The sequence below is a fragment of the Falco peregrinus genome, chromosome 4 (genome assembly GCF_023634155.1).
Source record: "Falco peregrinus isolate bFalPer1 chromosome 4, bFalPer1.pri, whole genome shotgun sequence".
In the NCBI taxonomy this organism is placed as follows: Eukaryota; Metazoa; Chordata; class Aves; order Falconiformes; family Falconidae; genus Falco; species Falco peregrinus.
Window position 1 is genome coordinate 102,000,613 of NC_073724.1, and position 22,000 is coordinate 102,022,612.

The window sequence follows — 22,000 nt, forward strand, 5'->3', positions numbered from 1 at the left end:
GCAAATTTAGTCATGCGGTTTTTTCCCCAGTTTTAATGGACAGGGTCAGGAATCACTCAGAAACGTTTGAGAAGCAAACCAGCAGCTTCAAAAACCCTGAGCTTTAAAAACATCTTTCCTAACATCTCCAAATCCAGAGTGATGGGTGTTAAGTCTGTATCTATACCTGAAATGTAATAAGTCCCTTCTCCTTTCATTTTTGCTGTCATTTTGAGGATTTATGCAAATGTCTGTGAAAGGTAGGTATACCCCGTGCTATGTTAAATCACTCATTCTTGTAGCAGTGTTGACCTCCCAAGCTAAAACAAAGTCAAAGAAACCTTGCAGCTGAGATATACTTAAGGTGCTGCAAATGAGTACACTTTCTATATTACCTTAAAGCCTTACTTGGGGCAGTGGAAGTTATGTTTTAAAATGTGACTCAGTTCAGTACTTCTAAAAATCTTAGCTAACACGTTCAAGATTCATTTATTTGTGGGGTGGAGGGGAACCTCAAACCACATTCTGTTTAATGCCAGTTATGAAAATGCACTTGCTTATTTAATTAAATTATTATTGTTACTTGTATAGTACTTCATGTGAACAGGTATGTTTTTCATGTCTAAAAGATTATGTCTGTAGCAAACCTGTGTAAAGCTATCAGGAGGACTGTATGAAGATCACACAATTGTTTTTATTTCCCAATTGACCCTTGATGATATACCCCTGAGTTTCGTGAATGCTAAGATTCTAGCACATGAACATCTCCTCTACAAATAGAGTAAATGCTGGGTTGCAAGAGATAGATTCATATGCTCTGCTTGGCTGTATTAACCACAGTAGATAAGATGTTCCTGGGCGAAAGTGTGTCTGAATAACAAAATATCTTTCAATATGCAAATACTTTGTCATCACTAGAGAACCTGGCAGAAACATAATACTTACTTTATAGTTAAGACTTATATAAGTTAAGTTTAATAATATTAAGACTAATATAAGTTAAGACTTACATAAGACTTTATAGTTAAGAAAAGGTGAAATTAATGCAAGTTTCTGAAAAAGGAGACTCTTGCAAGACCCAATTTGTAATTTTCCTCTGTGTTTTTTCCTGTTTTAACAAATACAGCTACAGAGAATCATTGGGAAGGAAGATGATTTGAAAACAGCTGGAGATGAAACAGTATTTCGGGTATGAAATAGAGATACATTTTTCTTTGCAAACACATCGTTGTATTTCCCATGAACTTTGTTAATTTCTCAGAAGTTTTAGATACATATATAAGCATCAGTATTAGTGCTTTAATTAAAGTGCATGATTTGTAAATTGCGTTCTAACTGGGGAAGAAAAATGTTTTGTCACTTCTGAATCTATCAATGAAATCCATACAATTAATGTATTTCATTACTGTGTAGTGACTCTGTTATGTAGTTTCTGTAAGCCTTTGTTTCAAAGTAACTGTCTTCAATTTATGAAAAACTCAGAAAAGAGTTTTGTATTGGCTGTATTGACATATGAGAAAAGATGGCTTTCCAAACAGAAATTGGTACCTTAAACTTACCTAAGTGCTGCTGTTCCAGTAATAACAGCTTACTCTGAGTTGGTTTGAAATGTTATTGCTGTCATTGAGGTGACAAATGCAAGGATTACTTTAGTTAGGTCCATTTCCAGAAAGAATGGTGTAGATGCAAAGCAGAAGAAATGTTCTTAGAGTGTGATCTTCCAATGGGGTTAGACATTTCACTGGATTGCAGACCATTAGCAAATGTCAAATACATCTCATCAATGAAAGGAGCAAGCAAATTCTTGCTCTCTTCTGGCTGTTTTCCCCTGAATCCTGTCACTGCAACCTACCTTCTTCCCGCCTAGAGTCTTTGTCAGCCGCCATCTCTTCTTCACTCTGTAGTCAGCACAGAGACAAGATATTCTGTAGCCTGGATGAGATTGAAGGAGACTGAAGACAAAGAAGTGTGAAGGTCCTGAGCATACTGCAAACACCTCAGAAGCAACTGATGAACCAGGGCAAAGGAGGTGGAGACTACAGATCTATTATCTCCGTCTATTACTATAAGGTGCTGCTTACATCAGCAGCACTACTTTTGCTGTAATGCTTAAACGGGATGGTGTGGCTGAAGGATATTTTTCTTACTGAAAACTTGCTTTCAGTTGTAAGCTGAAACAGTCATGAGGCAAGGACTGCTTATGTTGGAAGCATTCAATAAGAAATTTATATGGGGCTTTGCTTTATAAATCTTTCATGCATCAGCAGTTTCTGTGAAGAGTTGGTCCGGATTGTGTTCTTTACTTTTGCACCTGCCTGGAAAAAAAATGGAAGTGGTGGTGTTGCTAACACCTTTAATATTTACTAGGCATGAACAAAAACTGTCTTCTGCTGCAAAAGTCTTGCTCCCTCAGTATGCATCCGGAGTTCAGATAAAAATTGTTTGACTGACTAATAACCATCTCCTTTCTTGAATCTTTTCATCAGTCACCAGATTAAAATACCTAGGATTAATAGGTTTGCCTGCTCCTCAAAACCTGTTTTAGTTTGCCTGCTCCTCAAAACCTAAGTATTAGACTTAGCTGCTATGACAGTGAAAGAGAAAGGATTCTGCATGAATGCACAGCTATAGTATAAGATTTCCAGAGAAACTTTGATACAGTTGGACAGATTTAGTTGTAAACACTTATTGGGAGCTAATAAAATACCTGAGCCTGGATGTCTCTTAACTTGGTTTTTGTCTTTCTTGAAATTTGTCTTCAGAATTCTCCACTGAGAAAAATCTGAAGTTACTGTAATCAGAAAATATTATTTAATACAGTTCCTTAGCAGATTATAAATGGAATTACAATATGTTCAAAAGAAGAATTAAATAGTTTTGGGGCATACAGCCATCTTGAAATTCTTCTGGTCTCTATATTTCTACTTGGCAAAATCCAAATTTTCTTCTAATTTTTATTTTCTTTCTTGTCTCCATCTCTCACAAAAGGGGTTTATTGTTTTTATAAGCAGTGAATCTGACTATACAGTGTAGCCAGTGCATATGTTTTTACCCCTTTTTTTAATAATTTTTGCAGTCATAGTATTACTTTCAAGCAAAGCATAGAAATATGGTTTTTAAATTGACTAGGTTCTTTGAAAGCTGAGACACTGCAGCAGTTTAGTGTTTGGGATAGTTCTTGATTTCCACAGCACTTTCACAATTCGGCTATGAGTTTGTTAGTTTTTCAAAGTAATCCCAGTCTCTGATATCAGATGGAAAATGTCACTGACTTATAAAAATAAGGTTTAAATGGTAGTGTGCAACTTTATTTAACCAGCAGGTATATCCAGGTATGTTTCCTGTACAGTGTGTAGACAAAGGTCCCAGTCATTTACTGTATGGAGATACCACTTAATATACTCATTGAGATACTGTATTAGGAAAAGAAAAAGCAGTTCATTTGCTGTGCTCCCAGGGTGCTTGTATCTCTGCCTGTTTTATTGAGACTTTGACGTACACATCTAAAATTCAAAATTTCACCACTTAGTAATAGCCCTTGAATGAGAATGCAGTGGACTTGGTTATCCAGACAAATATATTTAAACTGAGGGATTTTTTTCCCCCCAGTATTGTAACTGATGCCAGAAGAAAAGCCAAAAAGTCTGCCCAGCCTTAACCAGCCCAGTCTTTTGGGAAGTACCTTGCTGACTTTTGCAGAGCAGGCAATCTGATTTACTCATAGCACAGGTGCACACTCAGTAAAGGAGAGGTGGAGGCAGACTTGCAAGACTGGCAACCTGGTTCTTTCTAACTCGACTCGAGAAAATGATGTAGAAGTTTCCTAGCAGAACTGTTCAGGCTGCTCTGATAGTGTTCTAGCACACCAGCATTCTGGTAGAGTGAAAACAATGCCAATGGTTGCAGATACCTATTGTACAGCCCAGTTGTCTGGATCAGGGACTCTGCTCTTGGCCCTTCAACTTAGATTAATGAGTTACTGAGTAGTTTCAATACCTCTAATTTGATATGCTTTGTGTAATGGCTAATCTTAGAAATTAATTTTAGCTGTTGTTAGGAAAGGAATGATAATGTAGAATGTTCTATATTAGTTCTTGAAATGGAGTTCATGCTGGGAAATAATATGTGTGTTGTCTCATTTCCAAATGATTAAACATATGCTTCTGGATTCCATTAATTAACACATTTTCATACAAAATCCCTCATTTACATGCTTTTTTAAAAATGTTTAACCAGTACTTGGGGACACAGCTATTAATCTCTTTTAAACAGAAAACTTTTGAACTGAAATGCAGTCTGACTGAAGTATACTTTTAGACCCACACATGGATATCTTCCAATTGTATGTCAGTTGTTCTAACCTGTCTACTCCTCCTTCTTTTTGTTTTCCTTTTTTTTTTTTTTTTTTTTTTTGTTGTCATTGGCCCTAAGAGAGGTAAATGACATGAGTCATTCACACATTTATCACAACTTAGCTGGTCAGCACAAGGTTTTACACTTCAACCTTCAGATATTGCAGCATTGCGATGCATCTCCTCAACCACAGAGGCCGTGCAGGCCCTCGTAGCCATCTGCTCCCTAGAAGTTCTAATTAGTTTAAAGTTTTGTAGCCATAGCTTCAAAGTCTGCAAAGCCCTGGGCCCAAAATAGCTAAAGACTGCCTAAACTGAAGGGAGGAAGGTAGGATGGTGGTTGAGAGCTATGCTCTTTTAGTGCAGTAATACTCTGTCAGGGGGGGTACAGCACATCAAATTTTGCAAAAATATGGTCCAAGGCTAAAATTAATATCCCTCCCGAAAAGACTGTGTCATTAATCTTGTCACCTCTCAGTTCAGATAGAGTGCACATTTTTTCTTGACCTATCTTCACCAACATAAATGTGTATGTTTCATATCAGCAGATTAACACTGAATTCCGCTGAAAAGCTTTTAGATGCTTTAAACCAAGGAGCAGTGCCATGTTCCTGTATGCTTTAAAGGAAGCCCTCCAGACAGGTAAATCCCATATGCTTTAAAGGAAGCTCTCCAGACAGGTAAATCCCACAAAGAACCAAGCCATGTGGCATCAAAATATTAGGCTATTAAAAAACCTGCTGAGTCATTGTTTACCTCACGAACAAATGAGGTAACAGAACAGAAAACTCTGAAAGCTGAGGATGTCCATGAGGTTACATTTTTGTCATTGCTGAAGGCACTGATGGTACACCATAGCAATTCCGTGACATTACTTGTCATTAAAAAACAACTAATCCCCCAGTAATGGGAATTATGGTTGTTGTTGAATGCTGGGCATCAGCTGTTTGTTGTTCAGAAAAGGCTCCATCAGACCACTTCTCAGATATTGTCTGTTGTACCCTTTGGAGAAAACAATTGTGCACATTGTAGCCCATCTGTATCAGACCTGATGTATTCTTGAATCCTACCTAGTAAGAAAGTGCCTTGCAAAACATTGAAAACTTCAGTATGGATTTACATAATGATTAAAGCTGATTCATGGTAAGATGATGTCTAGCTTTGCCAAAAAAGATTGTCTTTGGAGATTTCGATCTCCTGGTCCTATTAGCTTGCCTGTTTACAGTTCTTTGGACTGGCTGTACCTGGTAGGATTAATTTCATAATGGATACATCTTTTAAACCTTCTCCCCAGAACTGAGTTGTAGGATATATCCTAACATCTTGGAGAATCTTTAAAAAGACAGAAAGCTTGATGCTCTTGAGCAGTGTTTGAGTCTAGGCTGCTTAGACTGAAGTCTGGATTGCCTTCAGGGATAGGAGCCTGGCATGATGAATTGACTGACCTAGCAGCTGAAAAATAAAAGCATTTCAGAGAAGTGGACTCAGAAAAATTTGCCAAGGTTTAGTCTCATCTTTGGAAAGCTTTGGGACATCATTAGCAGACAGGAACTAAGATACTGTTCTCCTTGACCCTCCTCTCTTTTCTGCCTCTGTTCTTCATCTATTCACTCTGCTTCTACCTTAATCCAAAAAAAAGTAAATCCGAAATATGTATTATTTCTGCAATTTCTGTTGGAACAAGACATTGCACAGCAAATACCATCTCCCAGGAACCACATAAGAGAATAAGGAACATATTACAGATTTTAATTATGGTGAATGCTTTCCAGTCATGCCTCAGGCAAATTCTGCAAGGGAAGGTGGTAAGAATCTAGAGACAGTAAGTCTACTAACATTTCAGACAAGTTTTGAAAATCAGTTAGGTACATTATTCCAAAAAACCTGCCTCACAGTGTGTTGTTTCTTCTTAATGGCACTTGTTGCTACTTGCTGCAGTATTGGGTCCTAAATGTCAGCAGCTCACTGGCGAGCTGCAGCGTTGAGTAGGTCTGTGCCCATGTCTCAGTGTGTGCAGCATCAGGCTTCTACATTAACAGTAGTGTAATGGAATAAGGAAATAAATGTTTTGTTATCTGATCTTGCTTAAAAAGGAATAATTGCATATTCAGCAATTCATGGTGCTTTTGAAAAGTGTATGAGGTGTTAACGTTACTCTAGGAAAATAAGCCTATGTTTGTGATACGTACACACGTGTTCATTAGTTTATACAGACTTGTGTGGCATCAGAGCTCGGTCTTTGGGATTCGTTGTCTGAATCAGTGGACCCTGGTCTGAGTTCCTTGCTTGAGATACATCTCCTTGCCCCATCCCATGCTTGTATCAAGGTGAGACTCAGAACATCACCATCCCTTCTCCACTCTGTGCCTCAGCTTTCAGTAAAGTGCACAGCCCAAAAGGGGGCTGTGGTGCACACTCCCGGGGCTGAAGGTACCAGATACACCAGAATACAAACTTTTACTCAGTTCAGATAGTAGCTCTGTTGACTCAAAGCTACCAGTCTGGTCCTTTTTACAGCTCCAGGATTAGGCTACCATTTCATTCTCGTTGCCAAGAAAGACATTCCAAATGTAAGTTATTCTTTTACCTAAGCTCAGGAGGGTGAGGTGTTGGAAATATTAATAGAGCTCTCATTATCTTCTAACAAAGATTTGTCATGTTGGTACTAATTTATACAGTTCAGCAGCAAAAGCTCCTAATGATTCTGTGGACAAAAAGGAATTATGTACTAACATGTACTTTAATTTGATAGCATTAACTCTAGGAAAAGCAATTTTTTGAAATTTTACCCTTAAGCTGTAGTCTCTGTGGTCTCCTATTGCATATTCTGTTTTAAAGAAATGTACCGTTTTGTAGTTTTAAAATACATTTAACTCTCACCGACACAGTGTTTGGACGTCTGCCAATTCCACTTTGGAATTTCAACTGATAAACAGGTTAGCCAACAAGTAGGTGCATATTTGTATAAATCCGGGGATAGGCTTTGTCATCTTAGATAAGATGAGATAGGTATTGTTTGTATGTCTTCTTTTAGCTTATAGCTAGAGAAGCGTGAATAGAAGAAAAAGACTTTTTCTGTTGCAGACTTCATTTTTAAAAGATTATTTTAAACCTTATTTTTCAGTTTGTTTTCAATACAACACTGATGTTAATATGGAGTAATTAAAATTGGAGGCATTAAATTGCATAAATTTTAGTTTGGTTGCTAAAATTACATCATCAGATTTATGTCTTGTATTTTTCAAGTCCCTTTTAAACATGTAAGCAAAAACCACAAAAAGCAGATTAGAATCTCACTGCAGTGAGAAGTATGTGAGTTGTTCTCTGTTTCTTAGAAAACTTTCCATTTTGACATAAATAGTTTGGGTTTGAATTTCAAGTAAGCATATATGAACATTTACCTTTTGACTTGCAAAAAAGCATATACCAATGTTTATGCATCAGTCTTCACAGTAATCTGAAGTGTTTAAACTTTAGAAGGATAGATCTTGTGGGTATTTAAATATTCTTTGCCTGCGGTTAAATGATAAAAGTTCAGTAAGTATGGTTTGCATATAGCTTGAAAACTTTTTTTCCTAGGTTCACTCATACGTAACTCCTATCGCTGGCATTTAGTGAATTGTAGCTTGCAGTAGAAATGAGGAATGTTACCTCTTTAACTATAAAATAATGTGTCACATATGCAGTAAGCATGAAACACACAGTGAACTAATGAGACTTATTATTGATGATGCTGAAAGCTAAATAACCATTAGCATTAAATCTTATGAATAGACTCTTGTCTTTCATCTTACCTCTTCAACCAGATAAAAGACACAGAGGCTATTTAGATGTCATAAGAATAGTTTGTTGAAATCCCTCTGGACTTACAAAAAAAAAATATCTCTCTTCATGTTACCTAGTGTTTTGTTGCGTTCAAAGAAATGCCAGTATGCTAGTGCTGAAAGAAGAATAGAACATAAATCCAGTATTATGTGTGATTTTAGGCTTGTTAAAGATACTGTTGAATTGAAATAATGTGCATCCTTGTGCTGCAGAAACCTCTTCATCAGATTTAAAAAAATATATAGAAAAGTCACTAACATTGAAAATTTGCAAGAAGCCTTGTTAGACCATATTATAATTAAGCACTGTGAATGTTTTTGTTTTTCTAGTTTTGTTTCTTAGACTATCATGAATGTTTTTAAATGGCTGTAACATACTAGAAATATCTGACTGTAAACTTCTTAACAAAAATGTTAACTTTATTTAAAGCCTCTATTCACCTAAGCATAAAGTTCTTTAAAGATTTAACTAGCAACCTTCTCAGTTCTAATAGTGAAGTACACCAAAGGTGGTTATAAATTGTACCTATCTTTCATACAGAATATTTAGAAGCAGAACATGTAATACACTGTTACCATTTGATGTGGAGGAATTACTCAGCTCTGAGATCCTGTGTTGATAGCTTTGGGAACAGTAATTAAATTGCAAGTACCTCTTGTGAAATTCTCATTCAAATATGTATTTCTAGATTTTTAGTGAGTTGGTATTAATAATCATACAATGTATAATAATTAACCATACAGGTTTTTGTTTTATAGGGAGCAGAACTGGAAAGCTGTGGTGTCAATACCATGTTGCTGGTGCATTTCTTTGGAAAAGAAGGAAAGGAGAAACTTCGATATTCTGAGTTTTTCAGGTATTTTTTCAAGCTAGGCAAGCCTAACAGCAGCTAGTCCTGTTCCTACACCCTCTACTTTGCACTAACACTGGTACTAATCTGACCTCACACTGAGCTGATTCAGAAAGTTGAGCAGGTAATGAAGCAGGAGATTATTTGTGATTTTGCATGATTAAATTTCTGGTTTAGCTCCTGGAGTCTGCTGTCTGCTAGAGGAGTTGAGCACCATAATTCCAAAGCAGCAGTGGGCCTGGAGGCCGTGAGGGTTGAGCGTTCTTGGCAGCTGTGTGATGGCATACCTTAAGACAATATGATTCATGAGTATTTTTCTTGATCACATCACAAAAAAAGTGACTGCTAATCAATTACAAAAGGTTTTCAGAGCTGAGACACCCCCCTCTCTATTGTAACTGTCATGGTGGGCTACAGACAACTTCTTCGCTTGCTTTGAATTCCATCTTCTGTTGAAACTTCACCTGTGCCTTTTCCTTTACCCTTTGAACTACTTTTGCCCTGGGACTGTGTAGATACTTTGTGGCACTTAACGTTGGAACTGAGAATTGAGCCAAATAGTGAACACCACATCAGACTGAAAGGGCAGTGGAATACCATGTAGCCATTACTCCTGGAAACATAGCACTGTATTACATGTCTATTTCACTGCTTTGCGAAAAATAGGAAGTTCTAAGACTGGTTCTGTTTACACATCATAGACATGTCAGAAAGATGGTGTGATCCTTGTCTACATCACAGTGTGAAGTTCTGCTGTGATTGCTTTTGACTTGAAGACCCAACTGGCTGTCACCTGTTAGCGTTTTAATTGGATCAGATTCTTTCTTCCAATGTTTATGTCAACCAGTAACAATGACCACCACCTACACAGCATCACAATTTAACTGGTTAAGACTCTGTGTTACTTGGGAGATCAATTTCTCCTGTTAGTGTGAACTCCAGCACATCTTGGTATGTGAACTTGGGCCTAGAATCCAAATGCACAGGCTTTCTTTGAGGTAAACGGAAATTAAGTGCCTAAATACCTGTGTGAATCTTGACGCACGACCAGTAGCACAACATTAAGAGATTATCTACATCAGTATTACCTTTTCTACAAAAATAACCAGTCATTTACAGACTGCAAAAATAAATTAAGATAGTGTGGTTTTCTTCAGGTTATGTTCAGAAGCAGAGAATCTCTGTCAGCCCTCTTAAAAGTGAATATTGTTGCAATCAGTAGAGGTTTAGGGAAAGCCAGAGTAGAAGAGGAAGAGTGGCAATTTTTCTAACACTAAAAAGTGTTTGGCTCCCCTGGCTCTGGCACACACCAGTCTTCAAATAAATAACCTTTCTCTTTTGAAGACCTTGATTCAATCGGAATCTGAGTAAGTAAAATAAGTGTAAGATGCCTACAGCTCCCTTTTCTATAAATATCATAGATCCTTTCAATGAAACCAAAGGCAGAGAACACCACTAAAAGGTTGTGTTTGCATATACAGCGTAAACTGAAAAGCCTCGGGTTTTAGATAAAATCCTACATTGACCCAATGAGGCATGACATTGATGAAACTATGTACCTAGTACATTCAGAATGCGTAGGTTAAAGACCTTTGCCTGCCACACAGATAGAGGCCTATAATCAAAATCAAACTCCCACATCTTGCTCTTAAAATCTGTGGGATAAGTGTAAGGTTTAATGCAGGTAATTTTTCAACAGTGGCAGTTATGTTTTGTAGAGCTGGAATGTGCCTCTTTATCACTGCGTAGACACTCGATCTTGGTTGCAACATGACAGTGAAGTTTGTTTAACACGCAGAAAGGTGAATAAAAGTATTGCTGTCTTTTTAACCTCTGTGAAGAGATCACCTTTCACATGATTTTTATTTGCAAGTAAATCAAGCACATCATTTCTGGGTTTCTATTGTTCAGAGAAAATGTGATTTCTATCTGATGGCCTCTCATAACATTCTACCTTACGCAGGAAGCTATTGTTGGCTGTTTGATCAAAGTGCCATGCTGTTTTTACAAGAGATGACTGATGAGCTGTACAGACATAGATCATTCTCAAAAGCAGAAAATAATGATGGTAAATGCTTTTATCATTTTCCAAGTTCTTGCCTAGAAAGCTTTTCCATTGATCAGTGTAGTACCTAGTAGAAAGTAGGGGTGATTAGGTTTGATTAGGACACACTAAGACTTGTCACATTAGTTAAATACACAGATATTGCTGTGCTGTAGAGTCCTTGAAACTGGGGAAAAGAAAAAAGAAAAAAAAGCAGGAATGTTTTCTTTGTGAAATTTCACCGTACTTACATAGGAATTCAGAAAGCTGAGACTACTGTTCTCACCTCATTACTTACATATAATTTCCTCGTGCTTCCTCTGTTTCAGTTTGGCTGACATTAAAAAATGCTTTTGTAAGTGTGCAGCCATCTGTATCTACATGTACACTGGTGATGTCCGACCCTTTTAGCCCACAGTCCAAACATTTAAAAAATGTCGGACAGCCATAGTCAATAATATATCAGGGCAATTAATTTGCCCTGTTCTCCCTTCTTTGCATTCAGATGGCACAAAGAAAACGGAAACTGGCTACATCTCTTCAGGCAATGTGGAGCTGATGTAAGCCAGCTCTTGTGCCTCCCGTCCTACTGCTCTGAGCACAGGAGGCACACTGGTTATAGGGAGGCAAAGTGGTTAAGTGTGCTGTGCTCCATGTGTCTCCAGCTGGTGCATGGTTCTTGGGAAATCATAGGTAGGCGTTACACACAAGGACAATTCTCGGGCTGTTTTTTACCAGACATAAAGAACGGGACCATGAAACAGAGTATCAGATCACTTTTCAACCTTTCTTGGGCTGCTGGAAGCATGGGAGTGAAGATGGGTGTTTTGTGACACCAGTCAGGCTGTTTTCTCACTGTCCTCCAGAACATAGTCAAAACAGCAACCAAAGCTGCTCCTTTCCATTCCGTGCTGGGCAGCAGTGGTGGGACCCCTGCTTCATTCTGCAGCTTCTCCTGGGACTGCTTAGAAGTAGTGCAAGCAATCCAGGACGCACACATAGGAGTCTTTCCCATAGTAGCGAGGTGGTTTTGGAGATGTTAAGGTAGGACTCAAGGAACACATGTTCAGCTCCAGACTGTTACATGATTTATTGACAGTTGTATTGTCCTTAACATGAGGACAACATGATAATTATTACTAATAAATCACGATTTCAAAAGTGACAGCTTGTTTGCCCAGCAAAAAAAATTCAAACATAAATTATTCTGGAGTATGTTTATGTACATCCCTATTAAAGGTGTTGCATCCTAGTCGAATGCAGCTGGAATCATGATTGTCCTGTATCAGTTGAAGAAAATACAAAACAGTATGCAACAAGCTTAAAACAATTTAGCAAAGAAGGGTAGATTTAATACAAGAAGCTGTAACCAGGGGAGATCTCAGAAGGTCTGAACAAGTTTCTGTTTCAGATGACCACCACTCATTTTTACACCTCAACAACAAAGTTGTCTTCTAATACCAGGACTCATCTTAGAGAATGTCAGATATCAAACATGAAGCCAGAATTGCAAGGTTTTTAATCTTTTGCATGGGTTTCTCTTGATTTTTGAGGCATGAATAATTTTTGGTCTCTTCCTTCCACAAAATGTTTCACTTGTGTTTTAATTTCCAGCTATATTGTATCTACTATTTTTTATTCAGAGTAGAAAACCACTTAGTTTTCTGGGTATAACAAATATTTTTTCTTGACAGCCACTGGTTTTTTTCCCTGAAAAAATCCCTTACTGATCTTGTTTAAGTATGTCTAATCCCAAATAAAAGAGGAGACGGTAATTCACTCGCTAAACAGTTTACGACTGCTATGATTTTTTTGCTGTAATCTGTCCCCAAGCAAGTTTAAGTCTCACAATCTCCTTGAAGGAAAAAAAAGTGCAGAGAGTGTGGAAAGAATATTTAAAAAACTTTATGATAATTATTTTTTTTTCCTTACAAGCTTACAAAAAAGTATTTCCTGGTATGGTTAAACAATGGGCATCTGTTTATCATATAAGGAAGATTAACATTTCAAATCCAGTTTATGGCATTTTCCGACATGATTTGCTACTTCCAGATTTCTCATCAGTTAAACAGAATTTTGCAACAGAAATATTCTTTAATCATGGTTTCTTCTGTATTTTCTGTTTTAGCTTGAAGGTCACAAATTGTATAACCATATACAAAACATGCCTTTTCTGTACCTGTCCTGTTTCTTTCCTTCAGTATTTTGAATTCCTTGGTACGTTTCATTTCAAACTTTTCATTTAAGAAACCAGGCTGAACCACACTGCTAGTGGTGACATTTTTCTGGTGCTGTTCTGTGTTTGTGCCAATGCATGGATGCCAAATGTCTTTCAGGTAGCTTCATCAGCCAGTAGTGCCTTTGCTGTGGTAATAGTTTGTATGTTTTCAGTTATTATTGTCTAGGGATTTGGAAGTGCTTTGCAGAAATAGAGTATGATTTTCTTCTTAGTTGTCTGTGTACCTACGCTTGTATCTATGTGTGTGTGTATGTATGTGTATGTAGAGCCCTAATACGTGTAGAGATTGCATCTCATGCAACCAGGATCAGACAGGGAGGAAGTGGAGATGGGAACAAAATCTGGCTTTGTGATTGTATATTCCTATTATAACTGAATCTGAGTATTTACCAAATATTTAGTAAAGATGTTGAGAAGAATCTCTGTTCCTTCCTTTCCTATAGATTTAGCAAAGGAAAGCTTGATTAGTTTCTACAGAATGCTTACAAATGCAAAGTGAGTCGTTTCATTTGGTTTGGAAACACCGAGGACAGTAAATCAGAGGGGTTTGCTTGTAATTCTGAAAATGGTGAGGCTGATTAACTGTCTTACCACTTGCAAAACTGAATGTACAAATATAGATCTAAATGTTCTCTAAGTGTTAATGGGCAAGCCCTTACTACATTTTCTGTATTCAGTTTTGAAAGTCAAATTGCAAAAAGGCAACCTTGCGGCTGGTTTGCAACAGCCTTTTGGTGCAGAGAGGATTATCAAGTCTTCAAAAGGACATCAGTGTCCAAAGAGGAGCCAAAGCAGAGCACAAACGCCAGGGTGGTGGTATATCAACCTCTATCTTTGTTAAGTTTCTTTCCTATAAATCAGTGCGACAAGAACTGTTCAGTTCTGTATTAGAGTGTTAAAGCCCTGCACAAGCTTTCAGTTCAGGTCAGGAGGTATAGGAAGGAAAACTTCCCCTAACCGTTTTTTTGTGTGTTTCATTCTACTTTTTTGTGTGTCCTAAGGAATACAAAGCTGGCACTTCTCAGGTTGGAGGGCAAATAACTGCGTTCCTAAGGTCTCCCCACTTTTACTACATCTTCACTTCTATTAAAGCTGAGTTGCCAAAGAGTCTTGAGAGACCCCACTTTCTGTAATAGAGCACATGACAAAATAAGGGATAAATCCTGATAAGGTTTCTGGATGCTGTTGTAACATGATAACGAATTTGGCCATTGGTCTTCAGCATGGGTGTTTTAGAGAGTGTGGGTAAAATAGGCTATCTTAAAGGAAGTATTGTCTGTTCCCCGCCTTTTCCCCATCTTATTAATTTATGATTTACCTTTACTTTTTGTTACTTGGAAACTTGGGGCTTACTTTTCTTTTCAAGCTTCTATAGCATGAGTATTACCAGTGTAATTATTTTTGAATTGTAGAGCCCATCTACAATCAGAATCCAGTTCCCACAGTTGAATTCTGACTCCCTTCAAAGTCCTGGGCCAAGCTCTCACTGGCTTTGGGAGAGCAGGAATTTCATTCCTATGCTTGTTTTTCCTAATACCTGGAGAAATTTTTAAGGAATTTCCCACTGAAACTCATTGCACCGTGATCCAGAAGATACAAAAGCAAGTATTCCTAGTGGTGTCTTGGCATTCATGTATCAAGTTTTACTTCCTAACCAGAAAGTTATTTTTAATAATGTTTAATAACTTTAACTTTTAAAAAAACTCATTAGGATTTTTAACTCTCACATCTGGGAATAAGAGTGACCTAGAATGCTGATGCGATGATTCATAGTATTTTAATTTTGTAATATGGGAGACTATCACATATAAATTTTAAATTGCACATTTCAGCTGCTGCTCCAAGTAGCATTTGGTACAGCAGGAAATCTTCCCACTCTGGCTTGCCAGGAGCAAGCCTACAAGTTGAAATGAAATATCCATTAATTTTTTTTATTTTACTTAAATAAGTAATTCCCGCTCCCCTCCCTAATCCGCATAGTGCAGCAAGATGCACAGCTCTTATGCCACAGGAAGGGTGCGGTGTCATTGCCCTAAAGCAACTGGAGAGGGCAAGACACCAAGCCTGAGAAAAGGCAGTGGAAAACCCATAGTGGGGCTGGGCAAGTAACAGCGCTTCATTCATTGTCCAACTAGAAGAGGGTACAGAAGCAAGAATGCATCAAAACTGTCACAGTCAAGCCCTTCACTTTCCTCTCTGCTTTGCTGCACCTTTCAGCTGGTTGGTGCACGTGGCTAGGTGGGCCACCTGCGCCTTCCTCAGCATGCAGAAATGCTTGGTCTTTCAGCTGTCCTGCCTTCATTGGGTATGGCTAGAGGGCGGGTCACTGAGGGTATTCTGCTTTAAAGGAAGTGCAATATTTAGAAAAAATGGAAGAATATGTAGTTTGCCATCACCTGTGGCTACTGACCAGTAAAGCAAATGACTGAGAGTTAGCTCCCTAAGATAACTAACTCATGCTTGCAATAACAGACATTAAGTCTGTTGCAAAATGTGTCCACCTTTCATAGATTAAAAGCCAAGAAAGTAAAACACATGGTATCTCATTTCCCTGCATTTTTGTAAGTGACCTCACTTTCAGCAGCTTCTCCTCCCCCGGACCACACGTTATTACATGGCTTGGAAACGACAGTCAAAGATGCAGTTACTGTTCTGCATGGTCTCTGCTGTGACTTCGAGCCAAGCACAAGCCACACATCCCAGGTACCATCTACTCCGTGCCTTTGATGGCCACTCCCAAAATGCAGCCAAGCGCCCCTGTCAGTCCCTGCTGGACTGACTCTGCCTGGTCTGCGTGCCTCGTGCGTGCTGTCCTCTCCCTGCAGCTCGTGCTGTCCTCTCCCTGCAGCTTGACATCCCTTCCCAGCATCTGGGAGACCCTTGCAGGCAGCGTGGCAGGACTGCTTGTGCCAGCCCTCCCCGGCACACAGCACACGCTGACTGCGGAGCCGGCCAGAGGCAGCAGTCACCTTACGAGTTAAAAGGACAGGAGCTGCCTCTGAAAACCGAGGAGTGGTTTGCAGGCTGTGCCCAGGCAGCTCTTGCTGGGCTGAAAGGCAAGGGGCCTCTCCTGCCCATCGGTGGCACAAACAGGTCCGTAGGTGTTTCATCCCCTTGTGAGAGGGAGAGTTGGGGGACTTGAAAGTGAGCCAGGTGTCCAGGTGGACTGCAGAGGACTATACCTCAGTGTCTGGCATTACTGTGGAAGCCTAGTAACCCCCTTTGCTAGACCAGAAAAATGCCTGTATAAAATGTGAGAGCATAGCGTACCGCTCCTCAGTATTGCCCTAATAAAACTCTAGCCTGAAACTTAAAACCACCTCCACGACTGTCAGGCTTTCATTTACCTGCATGTCCTGAGCTGTGAAGCATTTGTTGACCATTTGTTTGCATGTGCAGCTCTCATTACTGGAGGAAAAAATACAGAGAGAGTTTAAGCTAACCCCTTACAGACTTCACAGAGCTTTGAGCTACTCATTGTCCAAGTGATCTCATTAAAGAACTAAAGATAGCTGTGCAGACTAAAATGCCATAATTTCAGGGGAATGAATTCAAACCCAGTGAGGCTGTGCAAATACTGATGAGCAAATGAGCGTCTGCTGATATTGCTACGTAGACCCTTACCTGTCCTCTTCTCCAACTAATTCCTTTGTCCTGATATAGGAGTATTTCATTCTCTTCTGTCAGTAATTTTGCAACTCAATAAAGCAAGGTTCTTTCGAAGTACTAAAGGGTTTCTGGCAAGCATCACTGTGTTTTTAGCCTTTATGTTTTTAAGTTATTGCTTGGTTTTGGATTGCCCCATTTCCAAAGTAGAAATTAGCAAAGGGATCACACAGTATTGTCTTTTACTTTCTGAAAATTAATATTAGCCAGAAGAAATTACAATGGCCATATAGACAAAACTGCGGAAACTCAAAAGCTACAACTCTTACAGTTCTAGCTCTGTACCTGCAGGTTGTTACTTGCTTCTCATGCTTCTTTTTTTTTATCTCCTAAAGAATGGGTGTCTCCTGAAAACCTTGATGTTCACCCCTTCCTTTTTCAGACAGCTCTTCTCTTACCTTCCCAAACACCTGCAACATCATTTTCTGTGCTCTACCGAACTCCATACATGTCCCTTGTAATCCTCTTTAATCCACCCTCTAGTGAGCGCAGAATTGATTTGCCAAACTCCTCTTTGCAGTTATAATCTTTGAGGCTTTTAGTTATCTTTTCCCGCAGTGATGATTTCAGGTTTCCTCTTTTCTTTCACCTTTGTAATTATTAGGGCCTCATCTTTCTAGGCACTTTCCAACCTTGTCATTCCTCTTCTATTAATGTGAAATTTCATACATCATGTGTCAGGCCTTCAGATACCGTGTCCTTTTTCATTCATTCGTTACAATGCTGCCTTACCTATTATTTTATCTCATTATCTGCACGTTTTTAAACATTAGTAAAACTAGATGCCAAATATATCTGCAAATTGTCTTAGCAGCAGCCATCTCTGCAGGCTTAGAGAGCACCCTACTGGTGTCATTATTGAAATGCAGCCATGCAAACAAATCTGCACACAGGTAAAATTAAACTACTGACATTTTAAACAATGGTGTCGATAGTATCTGTGATTAAGAGTTAATGTCTACTGCATTTAGTAGCTAAGATAGTAATAGTGATACAGTGATGCAAGTATCAAGTTGGAGAATATCTGTTTACACTTAGGTTCATGGAAAATCTGCAAACAGAAGTCCAAGAAATGGAATTCATAAAGTTTTCAAAGGGTTTGAACGTCATGAGAAAAGAAGATTTTGCAGAATGGTTACTTTACTTCACTGATGAGGAAAACAATGAAATTTACTGGCAGAATGTGAAAGAAAGAATTGAGGCAGGAGAGGTTGGTACATAAAGTATGCTTTGTTTTGCTTCCTGGTTTGAATGTACAGGTTCTCATTTGAATGCGAGTATCTAATAATGTAACTAGTTTCCAAGTGAATTATTGCAGACCTTGAATTTTATGCAAATAAGAACAATAATAATTTGCCTACTGAGAAATACAAATATTGACGATGAGTAAGCCATCACACCTAAACACTAGGTCCCACCACATTTAATGAAATAGATTTCCTGGGGTTTGAACGTATTATTCATTATATATCATCTGAATTCTGTGATACCCTAGAATATCAGTTTGGAAGAATTCAAGACTTTCTGCAAGTTTACAAATAACCTGGAAGACTTTTCTATTGCCATGCAGATGTTTACTGTAGCCAATCGTCCTGTTAAACGGGGTAAGTACTGCACACCTTTCGTGTGTATTTCTTTAAAAAAGAAAAAATGCATTTTGTTACAGAATTAATGTAAATAAGGTTTCTCAAGGTATCCCAGAGTAGCACTGTGAAGTCCAAAAATAGTATACTGCTCTTTGTTCTGAACTAATTGTATTTCATGAAAAGGTAATAATACAAAGTTCCCAAAATGTTTTGCTTTGTAGGTTATAATGTGCTATCATATGCTGGACCACTCACAGCAGACTAAACTATAGAATAATAGAATGGGTTGGGTTGGGTTGGAAGGGACCTTTAAAGATCATCTAGTCCAAACCCTCTGCCATGGGCAGGGAAATCTTCACTGGATCAGACTGCTCAAAGCCCTGTCCAACCTTGACCTTGAACAACACTTCCAATGATGGGGCATCCACAGCTTCTCTGAGCAACCTGTGTTCCACCACCCACATCGTAAAAAGTTTCTTTCTTCTGTCCAGACTAAATCTCAGCTAGGAACCATTTTGCCTTGTCCTGTCACTACAGGCCTTGGTAAAAAGTCTCTCTCCATCTTTCTTATAAGCCCCCTTTTTATATTGAAAGGGTGCAGTAAGGTCTGCCCAGAGCCTTCTCTTCTCCAGGCTGAACAACCCCAACTCTCTTGGCCTTTCTTCACAGGAGAGGTGCTGCAGCCCCCTGATCATTTTTGTGGCCCTCCTCTGGACCTGCTCTAACAGGTTCATGTCTGTCTTGTACTGGGGACCCCAGAGTTGGACACAGTACTCCGCGGGGGGGGGGGGGGGGGGGAGCGCATCTCACCAGAGCGGAGTAGAGGAGCAGAATCCCCTCCCTCAACCTGCTGGCCACACTTCATTTGATGCAGCCCAGGACACGGTTGGCTTTCTGGGCTGCAAGCACACATTGCCTGGTCACGTCCAGCTTTTCATCCACCGGTACCCCCAGGTCCTTCTCTGCAGGGCTGCTTTCAGTCCAGTTTAAGTTCTAGGTTAAGAAGGAGTTATTGGAACAATACATGCTTTAGTAGCAGTTAATGATAACAGAGCTTTTTCTTCATAGCGAAGCTAGTGATCTAAGGAAACTAAACAATAGAAACCTCTTCTTTTGCAGGTCTGTAGCATCTTGCTGAGTTTTATTTATTCCTCCATACTGCCTTCTCCATGTGCTTATCTAGTGTTATGCAATTGTGGCTATGAAAAACAAACAATGTAGTAAAATAGGTTTTAAAATAAAGATTTGGAGGGAGGAAGTTGTTTCCTTACCATATGGTAGAAATAGGAGCAATGCAACAAAAGTTTCATGGCATGCAAATGCTTTTTGTTATAATCCTGAGGTTGTTAATTACTTGTTATACTTGAAGGACAGCTCTCATAGGTTCTTTGGAAATAGCAACGTAAGAAGTTCTTAAGGAAATTTGATGAGCCATTACATTCATTGAAATAAATATTTGATGGGCTTATATGGAAAAGGTGAGCGAGATGTGAGAAGACAGGAAGAGAACTCAGTATTCTTGAGAGAGAAGTGTTTGGATTTGAACTAAAGAAGGCCAAAACTGGGGGATTTACAGCTTGTGACTTTCAACACTAGTTAGTCCGGCCTTCTGGAAGAGTTTCGTTTCCACAGCCTCTTTGGGGGGGCTGTTCTAGTGCTTAACCACTCTCATCGTGAAGACTTTCTTTTCTGTGTCAAACCCTTGCTCCAGCTTACAATGATTGTGTCTTACCTCCATGCACCTTTGAGAAAAATAGAACGCGCTGTTCTCCGTAACCCCTCTTAGGCAGTTGAAAGCTGCGACAAAATCCCCCCTCACACTTCTGTTCTCCTCAGCTTCTCTTCTTCCATCCTGTGCTCCAGTTCCCAGCTGGATTTGTGGCCCTCCCCTGCGTGGTCTGACATCTTTCTTCTGTGGGGGGAGACAGTTTTTATTTGCACAAGGTGTACAAAGTGTGCAGAGGAAAGAGGATGAATTAATGGTGAAATAATAGTCACAACTGGGATACAAGCGTGTAGCTCACTTAATAGAGAAGTATCCCAATTTAGGTGCCAGAGGATGATGAGGCCAACAGGTGATGTTTCCATGTAAGAACTCATTCCTAACCAACAGGCAGTTGTGACTCTGTTTATGCACTGAACCATGCTGTGGTCAAAAACAGTCGTCTCCTGAGGTAGCTCACAGATGTTACATATGTACATGTCTAATCCTTTCCTGAATCTCACAAAGTTCTTTGTCTTGCTGTTTGCATGTGTGTATGTGTGTGTATTCACACACATATGAATATTTCTCTAAAAAATAAAAGACAGTCCTTTAGTCCTTCCTTTTATTCTAGACTTCTTTTCTTCTGAGTTAGCAGCTCATCTTTTCTCTCTGATAAGGTGCCCTGTCTTGGTTTCAGGATTATTATGCTGTACCATTTTAGATCTTTCTCCTTTTCTTCATGTTCTGTTCAAGAAAGTGCAGTGCCATCTCTGGATTTATATTTAGCTTCAAGAGCTGAAACAGTTAACATCTTTTTAAGGACAAAATTAAGACACTACTATAAGCATCCTGTATTTCATGTCTTTTTCAAATTGTGCTATATCCTTTTACAGAAGGATTTTCAACTTAATTATATTTAAACCAACTGTAAATCAATCAACTGCATTTATACAGGAATTGTTCAGAGGCAAAGATGAGAGCTGAGTCAGGAGTGCTCTTTCCTCTAGTAAGCTTCAGAACTAATCATATTTACAGTGCTATTTATAAACAGCACTTGTTTATGAAAGCAGAACCACGTTATTACTGTATTTATTACTTAGTTGGACAACTTTCTGGAATAATCCACAATACTGCTACACTTTACTAACCTCCAGTCCCTCCTTGAAATTCACACTTCCATGATGCCTTCAAAAATGTATCCAATTCATGTGTTGTGATGGTGCTTGCTATAATAAACAATAATCACTTCACTTTTACTACCTGCTGTTTTACGGCAACCCCACACATTCCCTCATTGTCTTTGAGTCAAAACTCCAGATTCTTTACATCACAAGACCAGAAGTGGGAATGGTAGGTATTACTGTAATGCACATGGTAGTATAAAGAGAGAAGGCCAAAAAGCTGAAGAGTAGGGTAGATCTCTTAAAGGTATGACAGCTTTTTCTGTCATAAATCCTCACAAACTCTTCAATCATAATTTAAGAGAAGGTAACCTACTTCTTTAAAAAATAGAACTGTGGGTATATAAAGCTGTGTGCTGTTAACAGTGCGTTGACTGTTAGATAGTCTGTGTTCGTACAGAGCTGCCGAGGGGGTTGTTGGTTGAGGTGGAGCATATTGCACAGTACTGTTCTCTGAGGTGGAGTTTTCTTGCAGAATGAATTGGCATGAGACTGGTTCAAGGTAAAATGGTAGTATTTCTTACGAGACTGGTGAAGCAAATGCTTACCATCCTTACGCACAGTTATCAGCCA

The 22,000-nt window shown here is 38.9% G+C and overlaps 1 protein-coding gene across 1 annotated transcript in view; it reads left to right on the forward strand.

Moving 5' to 3' along the window:
• MICU2 (mitochondrial calcium uptake 2) overlaps nt 1–22,000 on the forward strand; it is a 151,309-nt gene that overhangs the window by 125,416 nt on the left and 3,893 nt on the right. The window contains exons 7-10 of the mRNA XM_055801544.1: nt 1,106–1,168; nt 8,915–9,012; nt 17,994–18,165; nt 18,451–18,559. Coding sequence (XP_055657519.1) covers nt 1,106–1,168; nt 8,915–9,012; nt 17,994–18,165; nt 18,451–18,559 — 442 coding nt within the window. The remainder of the gene's footprint in view (nt 1–1,105; nt 1,169–8,914; nt 9,013–17,993; nt 18,166–18,450; nt 18,560–22,000) is intronic.